The 20,112-nt window shown below is 53.9% G+C and overlaps 9 protein-coding genes across 9 annotated transcripts; 2 read left to right on the forward strand and 7 right to left on the reverse strand.

Moving 5' to 3' along the window:
* Positions 1–434: 434 nt before the first annotated feature.
* M409DRAFT_30646 (uncharacterized protein) lies at positions 435–1,760 on the reverse strand (the record flags this gene model as incomplete). The annotated part of the gene is made up of 4 exons (XM_033810026.1): positions 435–815; positions 865–1,202; positions 1,250–1,428; positions 1,492–1,760. The coding sequence occupies 4 exons, from the start codon at positions 1,758–1,760 to the stop codon at positions 435–437; spliced, it is 1,167 nt and encodes a 388-aa protein (XP_033659748.1).
* Positions 1,761–3,301: 1,541 nt separating this feature from the next.
* Positions 3,302–5,509, forward strand: M409DRAFT_30647 (uncharacterized protein; the record flags this gene model as incomplete). Its single annotated transcript, XM_033810027.1, has 3 exons — positions 3,302–3,377; positions 3,437–5,074; positions 5,127–5,509. 3 exons carry the CDS (start codon positions 3,302–3,304, stop codon positions 5,507–5,509), a joined length of 2,097 nt encoding a protein of 698 aa, XP_033659749.1.
* A 505-nt stretch (positions 5,510–6,014) lies between these two features.
* Positions 6,015–6,384, reverse strand: M409DRAFT_30648 (uncharacterized protein; the record flags this gene model as incomplete). The annotated part of the gene is made up of 2 exons (XM_033810028.1): positions 6,015–6,275; positions 6,316–6,384. 2 exons carry the CDS (start codon positions 6,382–6,384, stop codon positions 6,015–6,017), a joined length of 330 nt encoding a protein of 109 aa, XP_033659750.1.
* Positions 6,385–6,699: 315 nt separating this feature from the next.
* M409DRAFT_61283 (uncharacterized protein) lies at positions 6,700–7,623 on the forward strand (the record flags this gene model as incomplete). Its single annotated transcript, XM_033814695.1, has 2 exons — positions 6,700–7,104; positions 7,246–7,623. 2 exons carry the CDS (start codon positions 6,700–6,702, stop codon positions 7,621–7,623), a joined length of 783 nt encoding a protein of 260 aa, XP_033659751.1.
* A 1,476-nt stretch (positions 7,624–9,099) lies between these two features.
* Positions 9,100–14,076, reverse strand: M409DRAFT_61284 (uncharacterized protein; the record flags this gene model as incomplete). The annotated part of the gene is made up of 4 exons (XM_033814696.1): positions 9,100–11,951; positions 12,008–13,249; positions 13,327–13,744; positions 13,795–14,076. 4 exons carry the CDS (start codon positions 14,074–14,076, stop codon positions 9,100–9,102), a joined length of 4,794 nt encoding a protein of 1,597 aa, XP_033659752.1.
* A 325-nt stretch (positions 14,077–14,401) lies between these two features.
* On the reverse strand, positions 14,402–16,177 carry M409DRAFT_30652 (glycoside hydrolase family 27 protein; the record flags this gene model as incomplete). The annotated part of the gene is made up of 6 exons (XM_033810029.1): positions 14,402–14,674; positions 14,727–14,932; positions 14,994–15,077; positions 15,131–15,391; positions 15,464–15,531; positions 15,726–16,177. The coding sequence occupies 6 exons, from the start codon at positions 16,175–16,177 to the stop codon at positions 14,402–14,404; spliced, it is 1,344 nt and encodes a 447-aa protein (XP_033659753.1).
* A 765-nt stretch (positions 16,178–16,942) lies between these two features.
* M409DRAFT_30653 (uncharacterized protein) lies at positions 16,943–17,493 on the reverse strand (the record flags this gene model as incomplete). Its single annotated transcript, XM_033810030.1, has 3 exons — positions 16,943–17,323; positions 17,379–17,433; positions 17,489–17,493. The coding sequence occupies 3 exons, from the start codon at positions 17,491–17,493 to the stop codon at positions 16,943–16,945; spliced, it is 441 nt and encodes a 146-aa protein (XP_033659754.1).
* A 1,128-nt stretch (positions 17,494–18,621) lies between these two features.
* Positions 18,622–19,062, reverse strand: M409DRAFT_61287 (uncharacterized protein; the record flags this gene model as incomplete). Its single annotated transcript, XM_033814697.1, has 1 exon — positions 18,622–19,062. One exon carries the CDS (start codon positions 19,060–19,062, stop codon positions 18,622–18,624), a length of 441 nt encoding a protein of 146 aa, XP_033659755.1.
* Positions 19,063–19,543: 481 nt separating this feature from the next.
* Positions 19,544–20,020, reverse strand: M409DRAFT_61288 (uncharacterized protein; the record flags this gene model as incomplete). The annotated part of the gene is made up of 1 exon (XM_033814698.1): positions 19,544–20,020. One exon carries the CDS (start codon positions 20,018–20,020, stop codon positions 19,544–19,546), a length of 477 nt encoding a protein of 158 aa, XP_033659756.1.
* Between the last annotated feature and the right edge of the window lie 92 nt (positions 20,021–20,112).

The raw sequence follows: 20,112 nt of genomic DNA on the forward strand, positions 1-20,112 counted from the left end.
TTACTTTAGTTCTCCTACTTCCTATAACTAACTAATATAATTATAACTAGGTTAGTTCCTACTATTGTTTATTAATTTAGTTACTTCTACTATATTTAATACCTATATAAACTCTATAGAGTAGTTTTAGCTTAATATAGTTAGTAAATATTTAAATTAAATATAAAAAGCGTTTCTTTCTAATCTAAATTCTAGCTTATTAATATTAATTATATTGCTCTAGGTAATATAGCTATATAGAACTCTAGGTATAGTATTAACCCTAGTCGGAAGACGCGACAAGCGAAACTCTAATTTAGCGTGACGTCACCACAGCAACGAGGAAGGAGCATCAGAGCGACAACTTCACCTCATGGCTTCGGAGTCCTTGCAAGCATTATTGACGACTCAAGAGAGCAAATCCAAGACATCGGCCTCGAGATACTTGACACGCCCTAATTGCCAAAAGGAACAACATCCCGATCCGACGTAAACCTCGCCTGCGCCATCGTCACAGTGAAATCCTCGAAGTCGAACGTCAGATACGTCTGCCGAATGAACGGGTCGCCCAAAACCCCAATACCATTGGAAATCTCGTAGCCATTCGAGATATCCGCGCCGCAGGTGCCGTTGTTGAAATCGATGACGAGCTGCGAGAGGGGCACGTCGATTCTGTTGTCTGGGTTTCCGCCGAATTCGTAGCTGATCTTTTCGGTGTTGGGGAGCTCGCGATACTTGCAATCCACGTAGATGCCGCCAACGTGGGAGGTGTGGGTTTCGTTGGGGTTGCCGAGGGATGCCATGACTTGGCTCCATAGTGGCTCGGGGATTGTTAACTGGGCTTGTGTTAGTTTTCATCTTGAGGACATTGAGGGTATTGCTCACCAGTGGGTTGCCAGTATCGATGAGCGTCGTGTTGAATGGATTCAACGGCAGCCTCGTCACATCGCCATTGATCGTGGACGAGATGGCTGAAGCGTTGACGCTATTCGTCTCGGAGTTGAAATATGCCATGGGCAACTTGAACGGCGTGCTCCCCTGCTTCGCCTTGTCGTATGCACTGCCGAGGATTACCTCAGAATTGTTGACGGTGGGCGCTTCTGGACCGAGATAAATGCTGACGCTCCGCCGGTTGATCTTCTTCTTCTCGTACAGCTCGGGGACGAGGTAGTATCCGGACTGGTAACAGCTGTCGTCGAACTTGTTGCACAGAAGGGCGAGCCCTGATACCTTCAGCAACTCACATGATGGTTCTACGAGAGTGACTTACCCAGAATCGTAGCAGTCGGCACGGCGACCTGCTCAACGCCAAACCCGTAATCATCGAGATAACCAAATTGCAAAGGACCGACGTTCTGGTCTCCAATCTGCACGATATCCTGCAAGACAGAGCCGCTTCCGAAATCGATCAGTCCGTCGCCGAAGTCGTTGCTGATCCAATGGCATGTCCTGCCACCATCGCATTCAACATCAGATCAAGACTATTTGCAAGAAGACAGAGGGCACACATACGACGAGGAAGTATTGTCGAACGTCCCATATTCCGCACAAGGCTTTGACTCCAGCGAACAGACGTTGTTGTTGGGATTCTCGAAACTGATAGTTCCGCTGCCCGTGTCCACAAGCAGATATTCTTCCTGCGGCGGCGTGCCGACCTTGAGTTTGGTAAGGTAAGCGGAGTAGTCTCCTTTTCGGACGAGGGCGAAGGAGATTGCGCCTGTGGGTAGAGATGCGCCTGATGCGGCTGCTGTTAGGGTAGAAAGGAGGATGCTGGTATACATGATGATGGGGTGAGGTCGAGATAGAGTATGCCGAGAAGGAACATTCTGGCTTGGCATGCCGGGTTATATACCTGGTTGACGTGTATGCGTGTATGCGAGAGTTCGGCGATACGAGGTGAATCAAGTGCGAGTGGACCATGGGAGAGGTTACTTTCCTTGGGCGATCACTTGGATGTGTAGACGGCATCGGACTACGCAGAGCAGTTTAGTCTTCATCCGAGATCCGCGTCAGGCTTCCCACTGCAGAAGTTGTACGATTCTTCGAACTTTGCTGGAAGTCGCGGCTCTTCACAGACCGAACTGGTGCCATGTCCAGCATGCAGACGACAGTCAAAGCAGTGTTGCGAACGTTGTGAGGTGGTGTTGGCCCCCATGGCCCCCATGGCCCCCACTGCGGTCTCTCGCGAATGGCGAGCGGCGAGCGGACGAGGTTTCCAGCCTGGGCGAGCGACGAACGACTCGCAACCCTATAAACGACCTTGATCTCTGGGCTTACGCTGCCGGTACCAGTTATTAGCCCGTGGAAGCTTTGACATGATTTACTAGCTCACGCCTTTCGCTCCGCCATTGGCACCTGCACAGCCACGAAGATAGCAACTGACCTCCAACTCGCAGGATTACTGAGCCCAGGCTGACGGCCACGTTCCTCTCGCTTCTCAGCACATGCCGTTCGCGGAGAGAGGGCGATGTGAGGCCGCAGCGTCGGTGAGCTTCCAGCACAGAGTTTGATCACTGCAGTCGCCCTGATTCCATCAATGTCGGTGTGGTGAGGCCGCCGCTTGACCGCACGCCGAGATCAGTCTGTGATATCATGGGTGTCTGCTCCCGATATGTCGCCACACCGTGTGCCGAGCAGGAAAGTGCCACTGGCACGAGAAACACGAAGAAGGTGCGCACGAAGTTATTCGGGTGTTCGGGGTGCCAGCAGTGGCCAAATCGTCCTGGAAGCGGATTGGCTCTTTGGTTACTAAGGCCACGAAAATAGAACATTGAGTGTACCTTGCATCACTAGCTCCGAGCGAGTACAAGCTCGTGGCCGTCCATATGCGGCGCAAGCGTTAACGAAGGGAACCGCAGCAGAACAAGTGCTATTGAGGTGTCTAAACAAAGGCTGGGTGCTGCAACCGGCCACGTTGTACGCCGGGAGAAGAATAATCAGGGGCGGAGGCTGAAACGAGAAGGCTAGTCATTGGGTGGCCACCAGGAATCCGACACGCCCACGCGTGCTTGGCGGTGTTGCCCTGTTATAAAACATACCTAGCTCTTCGCCTGTTTTCCGTCATCATTCACCTCTCTTTCCCCTATCCACGCACTCGCTAATAACCACAACGACTCCACGGCCTTCTCACACCTGCGCTCATTGTTGACAGCAGCAGGTCCCACGAACTTACGACCGTCGTTCGTGCCTTCCCGTTGTTTTCTTGGCAAGAACCCTTGATTTGAAGCTCGGCCCATCACCTCCCTCACACCGACCGTCGCTTGGGACGACCGCTGCCCACTCTTTCACCACATCACCTGAGCTACACCACAATACCGCCAACATGTGTGGAATCTTCGGCTACATCAACTACCTCGTCGAGAAGGACAGGAAGTACATCCTCGACACGCTCGTGAATGGTGAGTGCCAGCTTCTCGAGCTGCTCGTGAAAACGCGAAGCTGACAGCGCCCGCTCCAGGCCTTTCCCGCCTTGAGTACAGAGGCTACGACTCCGCCGGTCTCGCCATCGACGGCGACAAGAAGAATGAGGTGTTCGCGTTCAAGGAGGTCGGCAAGGTCGCCAAGCTCAAGGAGCTGATTGCACAAGAGCAGCCAGACCTCACCAAGGTCTTCGACAACCACGCCGGTATTGCACACACCCGATGGGCCACTCACGGCCCACCAAGCAGAGTTAACTGCCATCCTCACCGCTCAGACCCCAAGTGGGAGTTCGCGGTCGTGCACAACGGCATCATCACAAACTACAAGGAGCTGAAGGCTCTGCTCGAGACAAAGGGCTTCAAGTTCGAGACTGAGACGGATACTGAGGCGATTGCGAAGCTCGCCAAGTACATCTACGATGCCCACCCAACCATCGACTTCACCACCCTCGTCAAGGCTGTCATCAAGGAGCTGCAGGGCGCTTTCGGTCTTCTCATCAAGAGCGTGCGCTTCCCTGGCGAGGTGGTCGCAGCCCGTAAGGGTTCGCCTTTGGTTGTTGGTGTGCGCACCCAGAAGAAGATGAAGGTCGATTTCGTCGACGTTGAGTTCGGTGAGGGTGGTGAAGTCCTCCCAGCCGAGCAGGCCAGCCAGAACGTCGCCCTCAAGAAGAGCCCAGGTCTTCTCGGCGGCAACCTCCTCGCACCACCAGACAAGTCGCTTCTTCACCGCTCGCAATCGCGAGCTTTCCTCTCAGACGATGGCGTCCCACAGCCAACCGAGTTCTTCCTCTCCTCCGACCCAGCCGCCATCATCGAGCACACCAAGAAGGTGCTCTACCTCGAGGACGACGACATTGCCCACATCCACGAGGGCCAGCTCAACATCCACCGTCTGTCCAAGAGCGACGGCACTAGCAACGTCCGTGCCATTCAGACCCTCGAGATCGAGCTGCAGGAGATCATGAAGGGCAAGTTCGACCACTTCATGCAAAAGGAGATTTTCGAACAGCCAGAGTCGGTCGTCAACGCCATGCGTGGTCGTCTGAACGTGGAAGAGAAGACAGTGACCCTGGGTGGTCTCAGACAATACATCAGCACGATCCGCCGCTGCAGACGTCTGATATTCATCGCTTGCGGTACCTCATATCACTCCTGCATGGCTGTGCGTGGAGCGTTCGAGGAGCTCACTGAGATCCCAATCTCGGTTGAGCTGGCTTCTGATTTCCTTGATCGTCAGGCCCCAGTCTTCCGCGACGATACCTGCGTGTTCGTCTCTCAGTCTGGTGAGACCGCCGATTCCCTGATGGCTCTGCGCTACTGCTTGGAGCGCGGTGCCCTCACCGTTGGTATCGTCAACGTGGTCGGTTCCAGCATTTCGCTCATGACCCACTGCGGTGTTCACATCAACGCCGGCCCCGAGATTGGTGTCGCCTCCACCAAGGCTTACACCTCACAGTTTGTCTGCATGATCATGTTCGCTCTGTCGCTCTCCGAGGATCGCGCCAGCAAGACACAGAGGAGACTGGAGATCATGGAGGGTCTCGGCAAGATCTCTGAGCAGTTCAAGGCCATCCTCAAGATGGATCAGGAGATCAAGAACCTGTGCTTGAAGTTCAAGGATCAGAAGTCTTTGCTGCTCCTGGGTCGTGGTGCACAGCACGCTACCGCTTTGGAGGGTGAGTTCAACCATCAACGCATGCTATCTACGCAATACTAACTTCGTAATAGGTGCCCTCAAGATCAAGGAAATCTCCTACCTGCACTGCGAGGCCGTCATGTCTGGCGAGCTGAAGCACGGTGTCCTCGCCCTCGTCGACGAGAACCTCCCCATCGTCATGATCCTCACCCGCGACGACATCTTCGCCAAGTCGCTCAACGCCTACCAGCAAGTCATTGCTCGCAAGGGTCGCCCAATTGTCATCTGCAACACCGGCGACAAGGAGTTCCCTGGCGAGAAGACCGACAAGATCGAGGTCCCACACACCGTCGACGTTCTCCAGGGTCTGCTCAACGTCATCCCTCTCCAACTCATGGCCTACTGGCTTGCCGTTGCTGAGGGTCTCAACGTTGACTTCCCACGTAACTTGGCCAAGTCGGTCACCGTCGAGTAGAGAAAGAGCACAGAGGAAGTTGGAATGATAGGATACAAAGCTTGCTCAGCTGGTTCTGCGCGTTGTCTTACTAGAACAAGTGTGATTGTAGAGCATCTAGAGAGCTCTTTTGGTATGGCATGTTTTTGGCATGGCTGGCGTATGACGAGGCTTTGATTGTGTACGCATAGGACAGAGAAGAACCAGGAGACAGATGGTCCAATGAATTTGATGAACATGTATTTCGGATTCTCCAAGTGACTTTCATTGCATTTCCTTTAACTTCGTTCCTCAATCCCGGCGAGTGTGCCCTCTCGCCAGTGTCACGTTGATTTAGAGGTCAGAGCACAATTTCGTCTTGGAATCTGCCATGTACAGCGAGATGTGCCTGCCCACACGTGGGAATACGCCACACTGCAAAGCAGCACGTCAGCTTGATCCTGGATATCTGTGCTGAAGAATAATTGTTACGCACCCGCCTCATGACCCGATCAACCCTCGGCTCATCGGCCTGGAAATCGCCATTCTACAAACACCTGTCATTACAGCTGAGTTGCAGCATCTCCATCTCCCGTCCGAAGACCCTCTCCACGGCTCGAGCGCGCCGTCTCTGAGTCGTGCTTTCGTCGATCTGGGGGATCTTGGCACCTCCGGTGATGTCCTCCAAATCCCAGACTTTGACCGAGAAGGACTCGGGTGCAGAATTGGAGCGGGTCTCGACGATCTTCTGTCCTTTGGCGCTCTCGGACTTGGCGCCTGCTTCGACGGCGTCAAAGATGGTGGAGATCTGTGGAGGTGGCGTTGTGGTCTGAGAGGAGATGGCGCACTTTGTTGTCGTGGAGGGCGACGAGTATGTTGAGTGGGAGGAGGACTGGGATGAGGATCTTGTCTGACATTTTGTCCGTGAAAATGTCAATGAGTATTGTGAGCGGCAAAGAAGGCTTTGCATATTGTATCGAGAGTTTGGTGCAGTGTTGGAGTTGTAGAGTCAGCCAGCCAAGCCGGAGTAGAGACACGCCGCCGTCATGGTGACGCACGGGCCACTCGAGTGAATGTTCGGCATTCACTAGCTCAAAGAAGAAGGAGATGGAAGCTCGGCAAGGTTGTTTGCCACCCCACCAAACCTTTCGCTCTCGTCTCCTTCTTTCTTCTTCTTCTTGCCCACAACACCAGGAAGTTCGCGCTCCTCTGCCAGCCCCAACTTCCAATCCATGGTGCGGTCTTCAACTTCCCGTCCATCGTCAGCAGAGATGGCATCCCCAGCTATCACGCCGCGAAACTCTCCCGACCAGATCGCAGATGCCAGAGCCCGAAATGAAGCTACGGAGAATGACGATGACGCCGTCTCCATCCAAGCCGACATGGAAAAAGCAATCGTCGCACTGAACTTCCACAAGATGCTGCGCTCGAACGGCCAAGCCTTTGTCGGCGGCTCCATCCTCAAGTCGAAGGTCACCATCCGCTTCACGCCCGTCATGAGCACGCAAATCCCCGGATGTATCCTGACGGTCGAGTCTGACGACGATGGCGGAGACCTTCCGTGGGGCATCAGCAAAGTCGACGTCTACGTCTTTGCCAATTGCTTGGCCCGACTACCGAGTCCAGATGGAACTCAAGTCTGTCTTGCCATGCAGACGAGCTTCGCAGGAGATCTGCCGCATCATCCTGCTATCAGCGCTGGCGGCGGAGAGACAGATGGGTTGTACCAAATCAGCCTCAGTCTCGTCTCACAGGACTCCATCAACACCGAATCCTAGCATGATGGCCCGCGGCCACGCCGACCTATGTTCTCGGGTATCGCAGAACACCAGCAACGAGAGCTGCAGCAGCGAGCCCATGGTCTCAAAGCCGGCGACGAGGGATTATCGCAATTCGAGTGGATTCTGGTCGCTCTGTTCACGGAGTCAGAAGTCGATATTCTACGGTATTGGCCGAGCAGCGCCGAGTGCAGCGCGGTCTTCCTGAGATTTGAGAGTGTTTGGGGTGCTGCCCTCAAAGACGCTGCTGTTATGGGCAATTTCCCATACTATCGACGCCGTGCGGCAAGTCAGGGGCTGAGCGTCACTTCTCCCATCTTCCGGCCTCAGTTGGCCGTTCCACCACCAAATCTCGTCACAGAGTGGCGGGTGACGTAAAGAGACGGAGAGAAAGCAGGTGTCGTTCCTGAGGAATGGGAAGAGTTGCCTCTTGACGGAATGCCCTACCCTGATGCAGAGACTGCTGAGTTGGCAGCGATCATTCGTCAAGAGCAGACGCGCAGCTTTGGCACAGCGGTCTGAACGGGAGCATGTTGTGGTTATCTTGTCGCGAAGTCGTATGTGACGTACAAGGACGGTTCGGTGGCAGATGTTGTCCCGGAGGAATGGGAGGAGTTGACTCTTGGGACTTTGGTCTGTGCCGATGAAGAGACTGCTGCGCTGGCGGCGAGAATCCGTCTCGAGCGTGGATCCAACTAGAACTCATTCGAGGCCTTATCAAGAGGCTAAGTAACTTGGCTTTCTTGGGGGAAGGGTTTCTCAGTCGAACCTGTAGTAAATGGACTGGAAATGACATACTCTTCATGGTTTGTGATTGTTCCACCTGTCTCGTCTTTTCCTCGCCTTCATCATCTTCATCATCTTCATCACACGAGACTTCTCCTGCATCTCCTCGCTCTCACTCGTTGCTAGATCAGAAAAAGGCTGAAACTCAAGTCAGCAGTAACCATGGCACGGGATCCATCCGGAGTGGAAAGCGAGCAGCTTCCAGAGTTTGAACTTGACTCATGGATGAGTGTCGGTCAAGATCCAAGAAAGTGTCATTAATGCCGAAGGACTTTCTCCACTGAAACCGAGAAGCCACATGTAAGTCATCGGGGCCGGCGCCGCAGTCTTGCAACCCGTTCCGGGCAAAGCATTTTGTGGCTGACCCATGCCCAGCACGATATCACCCATGAAGAAAAGTACATGCGAATGCGACGTCTGTGTCCAGACCTTCCACTCTTTAACCGGCGTTCCCCAACTAGAACTATGGGAAGGTTTTCCTGAACGCTCATTCCCCATCACAAGAGTCGGTTGTAATGTCTCATGTTGAGCTTGCGGCGCATGGAACGCTCTGAACTTCCGGGGATTCTTCGAAGTTTTCATCGCCAGCCAGAAAGGGCCGCACAAGGCCTGGGAGCGGCAAGACGATTGCATTCGCTGCTTGATTGAGATGCGTTCGAGGTCTTCAATGCAGACTGTCACGCTGCTGGACTGGCTATGGTATTGGAGCTGGAAAGGAGGCAGCGACGAGTCGATCCTCGTGCGTCCATTGGTCACTCAAGCGAGATCCCCCAATATTGGGTTCGGGCCGCTGCCGTATTCAGGGGCCCCTTGTCAGTGAATGCCGACCTCACCTTCCCAAACACGAGCTCTTTCCAATTGAAGACGAATACAACCCAGGGTGCCAACAAACACGTCAGCAAAGTATCAAACTATCACTAGGATGTGAACTTCAGCTACGCGACATCTGAAGCCTGCAGCCAGATAATTTCGAGAGCTATCGAGTGACTCTGGCACCTTCTATCGTAATTTTGGCAGGGACATCCGCCGTAATGGCTTCCTCATACACGCCGGAACCAGATCCACGGCCTAGTACACCATTCCATCCTCGTCCTCGTCCTCAAAGTGACCATCGCTCTGGTCATCCTCAGCGAATTCGCTGTCAACGTCTTCCATCTGCGAATCTCCATCCTCTTCCTCGTTTTCATCTTCGCCGATGAGCTCCTCCTTCCACTGCTGGCGAGTCTTCGAGGCATGGCGCTGTGCATGAGCACGGACGTCCTCAGCGAACTCGACTTGGTCATGGTGGTAGCCCAGAGTCGTGGTGACGTTGACCGGATCGGACGTCTCAGCCTGCAACAGAAGGCCGAAAACAGTGTCGAGAACCGTGGCCATCGACGTATCTGATGTCCAGTCCCGACCGGTGAGCAGGCTATGACACACACGGCCGTGGGCTGAGATATTCGGATGCATCATCTTGGTCACGAATCGCACCTCTGGTGGCTGGTATGGGTAGTCGTCGCCAGCAGACAGGTAGAGCATGAAGGTACCTGCGGCATAGGGGCTATCATCGGGGCCCTCCATTACCACTTTCCAGAAGGCAATGTCGCTCGTCGAGACGTAAATGTCGTACTTTGGGTGGGAGCCGGCTGTGGGAATCCGCTTCATTTCGCTCATGAGGCGAGGAATGCGCTTGTTGGATCGACGACCTGGCTGCGACGTGCTCCTCGAATTGCCAGAAGCCGCAGTGAGCTGGATGAACTCGTCCTGTAGGTTGGGATGCTGCTTGCTGGCTGGGTACACGTCTGGTGTGACAACAGTCGGCGAAGTGAGCCACCGAGAATAGGAGAACTGCGAGAGGAACTGCAGACGATTTCGGGGAAGAGACTGCGTTGCGGTAATCTCTGGACGATGAGTTATCGAAAGCAGAGGTTCAAGCTCACAAATAGCGAGAGCATTCGACACGGACGTAGGGTGGAAACGGTAGCATCCCAGAATCTGGGAAATGGTCTTCAGCTCCAAATTCGGTTCGTCACCGAGAGAGATGCTGTCAAGCATGACACCCTTCTGGAAAAGATCCCAGGCGACTTCTTGGCTGGTCGCCGTAGACTTGGTATCCATGCCGTCACTCAAAATAACAATGCGCTTCTTCGCGTTTGGGAACTTCTCTGCGTATTCGAGCAGCTGATCCTTGGCAAGCTGAAGACCATCCCAGAGCTTTGTATCGCCCCGGGCTTTCATGTTGTTGGTTGCACGGCGGAAGTTCTCCAGAGTCGACGATGGCGTCATGTGGACTCGGCAGTTGGATTCGAATGTCACGAGACCCACATGGGTCTTGAAAGAATATGCAATAAGGCGATTGATGAGGGCATCGAACATCTGCTTTAGCACATCAAGTCGGCTGAGTCGAGGGGTGTCTCGATCAGTATTTGGTCGCCAGTTCTGGATCATCACCTTGAAGACGAGAGGTTGGCCCGGTTGGCCCAGTTGACCCAGCTCCTCGCCCTCCTCAAGGTAGACTTTCTCATCGACGAGCTTGCCGAAGCAATGAAGGGGAGTCAAGTAACGTGAGAGCTGCTGTTGATTCGGGTCTTGGCACAGCGAGCCCGTCATGAAGCCGTCGCCTGTGAGGTTCAAGTCGCTCCAGATGACCTTCTCCTCGTGGGGAAGGGCGAAGTACTTGTGGAAATATGCGCGCCAGAACTTCCAAAGGATAGAATTCATCTTCTTGGTGGTGGTACGCGGGATCCAATAGCTGCAGAGTACACGGCCGAAATCGTACACCTTGACGAGAGCGTGCTCTTCCGAAGTGGAGGCTGATGAGGCACCGCTGCCCGCGACAGCCAAGGAATCATCGTCGGCAAGGCGCGCCAGAATCCCGTCCCCGTTCCGAAGGCCTTTGGTAGCAAGAGATGAGTTTGAAGGCCGAAGTGTCGTGGAGCCCTTGGCAAGTTCGAATACCAGGTGTCGGGCTTTGAGCCCACGGAAGACGAGCTGGTACAGCTGCAGCATCGTCAAAGAGGACCGAACCTTACGCTGAAATTGACCAACTCTGCTAGAGAACGTCAAGGTCATCGATGGAGACCCATCCGTAGCCACAAGCTCGCGACCTTCAATCCAGTGCGCAACAGCCTGCGAGATGCCTTCGTTCGATTCGAGTAATCTGCCATTGAGCTCCAGGCCGTGCATTGGAGAAGACAGGCGGATTGCAAACCACTGAGTAATGCCTTGGCGAGAGTAAGTGAATCCGTCGCTTGCCCTCACAGCAGATTCCATGAGAGCGTGAGAGACTGGGCACATCAGCTCATTGGGCACGTCTGTGATCTCCTCAGACAGTGACTGCAGGGTGCGGCGCTTGGAAGGTCCAGCTGTTGGGACATCATCTCCAGGAGTCCACATCCAGCTTGTGCTGACTTGGCGATCAGCGTTGGCTCGATACGTTAAGAAGTCGGTGAGAGGCTCCTCGTGCGTCTTCATTCCGGCCCAAAATGCCATGCGGTCGTTGAGCGTGGCCTGCAATGCATTCACGCGGTACAGTCCCCTCCCGGGCACGGTCCGCAGAGCTTGGAGATCCTTGTGCTTCTGCATGATCTCTCTACCAACCTGCACTTGCACGAGGCGAAGTACGTCCTTGGCAACATGACGCCCACGACCAGCACGGGCTTCGCCGACGATGGCCGTCATGTCGTCGAAAGATTCGTGCTTGGAGAGCTGCTCTTTGAGATCATCGAATCCAGTACGAGTGTAAAATTCTGGGTCGATTACGCTCTCTGGTGTTGGTTCTGAAACTTGATTTATCTCGACCTCTTGGTCCTGCAACTCCAGAAAGTCGGTGCGTTCGCGCATGGAACTGCTGCAGTCGACGGCGACCATCACAATCTCGTCTGGGTTGGAAGCTCGCTTGACCAGTGATCCACCATGGACGTCGAAGACGGCTGTGCCTAAGGAGAATTGTTAGGCCAAGTCATCAGACACCGATTGATACATTCGCACTTACCGTCGGACTCATATCCAGCAATGATGGGCTCAATAATCTGCTCGAGTGTGCTCTCGTTGACAGTCTCTCTACCGTGCTTGGGCCGAAAGATTTCCGTCGATTCTCCTGGGCCAGAACATGGTAACAGGCCCACGTACACAGCCAAGTGGCCCTTCCTACCGAGAGCGGTCAGACACGGAGAGACGGTTGCCGCCAATTGCGAAGGCTTGTAGGCGCCGAGCTTGTAGCGACCAGCCAGATCGGCGAGGTGGTGAAGCTCAGTCAGCTCACTTCTATCCAGCACAACGTCTGCGTCTCCGCCATCAGAGTAGATGGCTTGATACTTGCTCATCAATTGTGCAGTGGAGAAGATCGTCACTTCCCCAATGACACCTGCGGACAATAGGGCAACCCGCTTTGTTGTCTCGTCGGTGTCCGCTTCGACCACAATGCCCAGATGCGAACCGCTGAGGACCCCATCATCAGACAAAGCGTCCATCAGGTCCCTCTCCATCAGACCAGCTTGTGTGTTGACGGCGTGCATCACAGGCTCCGCCGTCTTGTGATCGCGCAAGTCAATCGTGTTGAAGGAGGATATGTATGGCAGATTGGCATCATCTGTGACCTCAGGAAGTCTCGTGGAATGCGCCTGGTCGAAGAGGAAGCCAAAAAGGTCTCGAGTGCCTTCAAAAGCTCTGGATGTTCCTTGTCCGATGATCTCAGCTGGCATGAATGAGGCAAGGACCTCGTAGAGGGCATGTGAAATTGCAGCACTCTCCATGGCGGTTGGTGTCTTTCCCTCAATGAGGACTTGGACCGCACGAAGAGCTGGCGGAAAGTGCGTCATGAGATGGAAGACACGGTAGAAGGCCTCTTGTCCTTGCTCGTCCATCTCTTGTACCTTCTTGGTTGCCACGTACATGGTCGAGAGGAAGACTGCCATTCCGCGATCTGACTGTATGACTTTTGGCTCCCAGTGTCGTCGGTAGCGGTAAGTGTGGCCTCCGTTGTAGCCGGAGATGGTTGATTCGGCGATTCCGCGATTGACAGCATAGATGCTGACGGTACCGTCGTCCTCTGCGAGAGACTGCAAACCAGCGTCAGCCAATGTGGCATCGAAGCTTGCACGGCTAATTGGAAGCTCGGAAGTGTGCAGATCAAGCGTGCGGCGGAGGGTGGAGTCCTCGTCCTCGTAGTTTATCTTTGCCTGGGTTGGCGTGTGACGATGCCTCGAGCAGACGGCGACGACTGGTGGCTTCTTGTCTGTCAGGGAAAGAGTCAAAGGTCAGTAAATGGCTCCGACATGGCATAAATCATGTTGTTTCATGTTGAAGGCTTACAGGTCGACACATTAGATGCGCGCTGGGCCGCATGCAATTCGGCGCCGTAGAGGTTTATCTTCTTGTTGGCTGTCACATCGTTGCCGAAAGTCGCACCAAGGATCTCGTTGAGTACAGTCTCCGTCGCGGCCTCTGGGATGTCCAGGCGCTGAACGATGCTCTTGCCATGGACGACAGTGACTTTGGTGGGAGGAGAGGCGCCATCGGCAAGCTGCTTTGCCAGAGTGCAGTTGCATTCATTCTCGAGATGCGGCTTGTCGAAGGTGCCTGGAAGGCCAAGGTGACCTGAAACTTGCTGATGAAGCTCTCTGATAGTGCAAGACGGCTGGATGTGGATTGGTCGGACATCTTCCCGCTTGTAGGCCAGTTCTGGTGTGATGACGCGAATAGCAAGACCTTGTTGGGGTGTAGAGCTAGTCTACAAGATACATCAGTGCCTGTCGTTGCCGTTGTGAAGTGGAGACTTACCTGCTTGACATTTCCCTCCTTGAACGTGGCAAAGAGCTTGTCTTTCTCCGAGTCGACAACAGCATCAAGCATGTCATCAGCGTCAATGATGGCGCCGTCCTCGCTGTCCAAATGGAGAGTGACAATGTGGGTGTTGGGCTCTACCTTGACCCCGAGCTTGACAATTCGCTTCCAGAGTTCGGTGATGAAGGCAGAAACAGTCGCAGAGGGTTGGAAAGGCACGGCGAGTACAGGCCGAGTTGGACCTGGTGCCACGACGGTGACATTATACCTCGTGGGCATCGTATCGTCGTCGCTGTTGGCGTTGATGGAGCGGAGAAAGGTGCGGTGCGGAAGTCAAGATCAAAGTGTGGGTGGTTCCATGTTTGACAAACGGACGGGAGGCCGCTGGAGGGGCAAGGCTAGCTTTGCAGGGGTGTCTGGATGGCTTGTTGCCTGCGCCAAGACGCCAAACCCCGCTTTCACATGAAAGCAATTGAGATTGGAAAGAGCGAGACACGCATATTCATTAGGACGGGCTATGGGAAATTCTCGTAGATTCCCTCATCCAGAGAAGCCAGAACCAATGCACAGCAGTGGGTACGTGCCCCTTTCGAGCTCAGCAGAGCTAACATGCGTTCTGTAGGAGATAGACAGCAGTATCGTGGGAATTGACAGTCGTGTCGAAGGGACCTTGCTTGCAGCCCAAATCCTCGCCAGTCCATGCGTTGAGCACCGAGTAGGAACCAGAGGTCAGCCCTGGAATCTCAGTGTAGTCGAGAGTCATTGTTCGGCTTGCGTTGAGTGAGTTGAAGAGGGCGACCATGGTACCCTTGGATGACGGGCCCGACCAGAATTCGGCTGGGTTTGTTGAGTTGTATGTCCAGTCTGGGTTTATTCCCTGGATAACAGTTGTCAGTCTGACAGTGGCCGTCGAGATGAATGGAGCTCACCCATTTGTAAGGCACAGCCGGCTTGCCATAAACCGAATCTTGGTTGAACGCAATCAAATGCTGGTTCTGCAAGATGTCGATGTTGTCTTGACTCAGTTGCGTGATGTCCGTGCCAATGAGAAGCGGTGCTTTCATCAGAGCCCAGAGCGAAAAGTGAGTGCGAGTCTCTTCAGGCGTCAAATCTCCATTGCCCACTTCGAGCATATCTGAGCCACAGCGTCAGTCTGAGGCCAACATTGGTCTTGGTAGGCCGCGTTTCTTCCTTACCAGGATCATTGTGCCCAAAGAAGTCCGTAAAGTCACCGAGGAACGAGTTCATATTGAGAATGCGGGTAACATCGCCCCAGGTGGCTGCATCGAAGTCAGTAAGGTTGTGCGGGACCGGAAACCAATATGTGTCGTACGTTGGATATCGTTACTCATTCTCCACGAATTGCCAGTGTTATTCGCCCACGTATAAACCTCATCGGTACCCCAATTGCAGAGACTGAAAAGAATTGTCCTGTTCTGGGCGGCAAGTGCATCTCCCATAGCCCGGTATCTTTCCGAACTATTCGACTGAGAGTAGTCTCTTCCATCGACGGGCCAAACAGGGAGGCAAATGGGCATCATATTTGAGGCTCCAGTTTGGACAGTGGTGTAGAGACATGTCCCGTTCACCAGGTCTGGAAGCAACAAACTGAAGGTCAGCAAACATTCCAGCTATGGAAATGCTTTCTACCGATGAAAACACGTACTAGTTGCATAGGTTGGATCGGCATTGCAGCTGTAACAAGATTCATCGTAAATGGAAGGGACTCCGCAGCTATCCTAAGAGTCAGTGAATGTGGCGGCTTGATGCTCTACCCTTGCGGTGAACAGGCTCCAAGTTTGGAACTCTCAACACAGATTATGAGACACTACGCCCACCAGCGACGCTCGCAGCCTTTGGTAAGCCTCTTTGGACTGAGTAAAGGTGGTCTACTGGGAGCAGAAGCAAAGGGGTGTTTTGAAACGTACTTGTCATACTTGAGGTAGTCAATACCCCATTCCGCAAACGTAGCAGCGTCAATCGTCTCATAGCCCAAGCTGGCAGGATATCCACCACAAGTGGTCTCGCCAGCGCTGCTGTAGATGCCAGTCTTGAGGCCGAGATTGTGAACTTTGTCAGCCCAACCACTGATGCCATCGGGGAATTTGCTCGTGTTCGGCTGAAGACGGTTCGTGTTAGGATCTCGACCGCTCTGAATAGACCAGCAGTCGTCCAGGATGACATAGTCGTAGCCAGCTGCTTGGAAGCCCTTTTGGACGATGTCGTTGGCGGCGGCCATCATCTTGTCCTCTGTGATGTCGCAGTGGTACGCGTTCCAGCTGTTCCAGCCCATGGCAGGCAGTCTTCCGGTACCGTCATCGTGGGTAAGTGCCCATATGGCTGGCAGAGTTGACAGAGCAAGGATGCTTAGTCGAGCCATGGCAGCGGTACTTAGCAGAAAGACAAGATAGCCAAGCTCAGCACCGTCGTCCAGAGGCGGAGATGTATATCCATCCTGTCAAAGTAACTATGCTTGCCTCGGGAAGCGTTGACGTCTCCATAGGCGTCGACCATTGCAGTTGCGGATGGCAAGCTCCAGTCATTGGGTAATGGAGGCTCCTCCATCGGGGCTGAAGACGTATAGTTCAGATCGGGTCCGAGTCGCGGAAGAGATCGTCAAGAGGCGATGTAACATACAAGCACTGCTGCTGGATTGTCGGGTTGTGGGTGGATACGAGCCTTATTAATCAGTATGCATGTACTTCCACGTGCCTGCCTTGGGTGAGTTCATGGCAATGGCAATGGACTTTCCTTCCTTCTTCCCCACCTTCCCCGCGACCTCTCCACATACGTAATTTCTCAGAGTCAGCCTTCATGTTGTGTGCTGCACATGGAGAGAGCATGTGTATATGATTTGATTTGATTTTCAACCAACCCCCTCTTGCATTGATATGGACCAACCTGCTTTTCAATTGCACAAAGCCTTCATTGCCATCTATTGCCAGCTCGACTCACACACTCCTTGCTTCTCTCCCGCTGAAGGCAGATCATGCATTCAACTCCAGATATACAGACGATGCCATGCTCTCGTCCAAAGCCCGAAGGACTCGCGAGAGGAGTCCTTCCTCCGACAGTCAGCACATTCTGCATTTTCGAGGTGTCAATGACCAGAAGAAATACACCGCAATGTGAACTGTAGTCGCTCCTAGCCATGGCGGTTCCACAACCACCTCTTCAACTTTCCCAGCACGCCCTCGTCCTCAGCCTCCGCTCCATACCTGCTCCACGCATGCTGGAACAGAGCCGACAGCTTCTTGAAGTAGTTCCCACAGTTTGGGCACTTCCGCGGCTGCCCCTCATGATTCCAGTTCCTGCCATACTCAGCATCCATACGCAGGATTTCAACTCGATAATCAGGATCCATGATATGCTTCCACTGGTAGACCATGGCTGCAGATTTGTTCAGGTCCTCGGCATCGATGCCGCCGCAGCCATACTCGAGATGACAGATCATGTCAGAGTACTTGCGGTAGCGGTTGGTGCACTTGAAGCATTCGTACGCGGCTGGAAGGTGGACTTGTCGGTGCTGGACCATTTTAGTAGACGTTACAAGGAGTAGACCTTGAGAGCCCTCGACTTACCATGCGCCATTCGTTCTCGTCCGCGAACCAACGGCCGCAGTCATGGCAGCGGCAACTAGAACGGAGTCAGACCACCATTCCCACCCGTGACCGAGACCTTAAAATCCTACCTCATCGTCCTCGAACTTCAGCTCCTGGTTCGACACAACTCTGCAGAGCAAGGTGAGTTCGAAGGCAGAGAAGATCCACTCGAGAGAAGCGGTACAGTCGACTCGTTTGCAGAACAATCTCCTACTCCGACACTCGTCTCCTGCTCGTTTGCAAAGTCATCATCACTGTCGGCTCGAACCTACAGTGATTGCTCGACTGCGGATACTTGCAGAGCCGCGCATGACAACTTCACCGAGACCATGGCGACGGACAACCTGGCGTCAGATGGATCGCTCGCGCCCGTAGACGAGTATATTGGCCCTATATTTTCTCGTTATCTAGATGACACTGAGCCGTGAGACTCGATGGAATTCACTGATGCCCAGTTCTTGAAAAGAGTAGGCGGCACAGCCCTTTTCAGACCTCCAGCAGTGCGGCCGAAGTCTCTCCAAACGCGTCCTCGCGTCTTCCACCCCTCCCAGCCGTACGTGCTCGATGTCCTCGCACTCCAGAAAAGAAAGCCCGAACGCCGAAGAAAGAGAACAGAGAGGCAGTCGAGACCGCCAACGGTCGTGGTTGACGTTGCTGGCTCTTGCGTCCCTGCCAAGGAGATCTTCGGCGGAACAAATTTAAGGTTCCGCCGCCAATCTCTCGGGAATCTGTGCAGATCATCTGGGCATTCTTTAACGGTCGAGATAAGGAAGGGAAGGAGCAAAAGAATTATTCCGTTGTCTGGGGGAGCAGATGGAGATGACTGGGGAAGAGGTGGGATGGGTTGAGGATGAGGTCGAGTTGGCGTGTGCTTGAGAGCAACATTGCATTTGGTCATGTCATAGTCTAGAGTACAGTACAACTCGAAATGCCACCACGGCACTGACGCAAAGATCATTTCCACCATTCAGCCATTAGCGCCGCAATTACTTGAAGCCATCCCGTGGAGATGATGAAATTCGTGTCTCGTTGCTCGGTGATGCAGGTTGTGAGGACCGGCACCATGTCGTCGATTGCTGCGACTGCTCGGTGAGCGAAGTGAGGCGAGCTGAATTCTTGGCCGCGCTCGATGATTGCAGCTTTTTGATGCTGTTTCGATGATCGGAAGGCTTGCATTCGATTTGGCGGTGTTGGTGAGAGTAGAGTCGGTGTCTCAGTCCCTTCAGTTGGAGAGGAAAGCAGCTCCCAAACCACCGAGGCGACCAATTGCCATCTCGCGGCGCTCGACGCTTGGGACGGTCAGGAACGCTGGGGGCCTGGTAGACACCGAGTTGGAAGAGCTGGACGAGACCGACGATTGACGAGATACTGCTGAAGTGTTGCTAAGGTATCTCTCAGTTGTTGGGCGTGGCAGAGAGTCGGTGAGCGACAGCGAAGTCAAGTCCACTGGGCTGGCGCTTTCGCCCTTGAGTGCTGGGGATGGCAGTGGCGACGATTGAGGTGTGAGCTGCAAGAACTTCGCCGTGTTGGAGCCTGGAGAGGCATCGGGCGAGAGCTGCAACCAAGTGCCTGGGATCATGTTGCTTGGTCTGTCGATGCGTTCGATGGTGTGTTGTTGAGATGGTCGCTGTGGTTTAGGAGCCCAAAGCTGAGAGGTAGACATCTTTATATGGGGTGATTGATGGGTGACCTTGGTGGAGACCGAAGTGGGTGCGATGAGCTGTTATAGCGTGGTGGGTGGGATTTGTAAACTGCGGTGTAATGCTTGGAAATGGAGCTCTGGATGACTGCGGAACAGGGAGATATGACCTGCCTTTTAATACTGCGCCCGAGCTATGGGTGCACCAAGTATCACATCATCCCGCACCTCCTTGACAAGGCACATGAAAGTGGGATGAGTATACCGCCAAGATCCGTTTCACTTCTCTTTGATTAGTGCCGAGCATGTGACCATGATAGCACCAGCCTGCAAGCTTGTGGGATGCTGGCCCGGGGAAGTCCACCGTTGCCCAGAAACTTGCCCAGAAGCGATTAAGAAAACGCCCAGAGAACATAAAAGCGGATCCGGAAGACGCCGATGATGAGGCGCGCACTCAATCTTTACCAAGAGTTTCTGCCAAGGCGGCAATGTAAATCTCACTCCTTCAGTGTTCTTGTTTCTCGCTGCTTCGGCGTTTAAGCAGCCGTGGGGGCTGCTCTTTGGGGTGGGAAAAGCCAGCGGGACGCAGACATGCGACGGGGAGCGTCTCACTTCCAAGCCCGGGCGGACTCTTGGCGGACGCGCATGCAACTTCTTCTTGGTGTTTCTGTACAATCTCTCTCCATCGGCCATCGTGGGGAAACCAGTGATTCGATTGGTCGAGTTCCTCTCGCTCGAAAAAGTGCACCCCAGGTTTTTGAGACGTGAGAGTAGTAGGAGGTAGCACAACGAAGCTCCCCCCGCCATGCCCACGTCCTGCAACAAGCTGCATCGTCACATCCTCGCAAGATGCTGCAGTGCGCTGGCAGAGAGGTGTGCGGCGATCCATGATCGTCGTTGTGCAGCCGGGTTCCAGATACTCCGCCGCCGTCTTGGCCATCCAGGCAGATAAGTATACAGTTTGGCCGGCCAGCCAAGCCATGATGGATCCATTTTGATGTCAGCCCAGACAAACTGTCGCACGACGACTATGGCACACGTCCTGCAAAGCCTCTGGAACACGCGACCGTGGAT

The sequence above is a fragment of the Zasmidium cellare genome, assembly GCF_010093935.1.
Source record: "Zasmidium cellare ATCC 36951 unplaced genomic scaffold M409scaffold_69, whole genome shotgun sequence".
NCBI lineage: Eukaryota > Fungi > Ascomycota > Dothideomycetes > Mycosphaerellales > Mycosphaerellaceae > Zasmidium > Zasmidium cellare.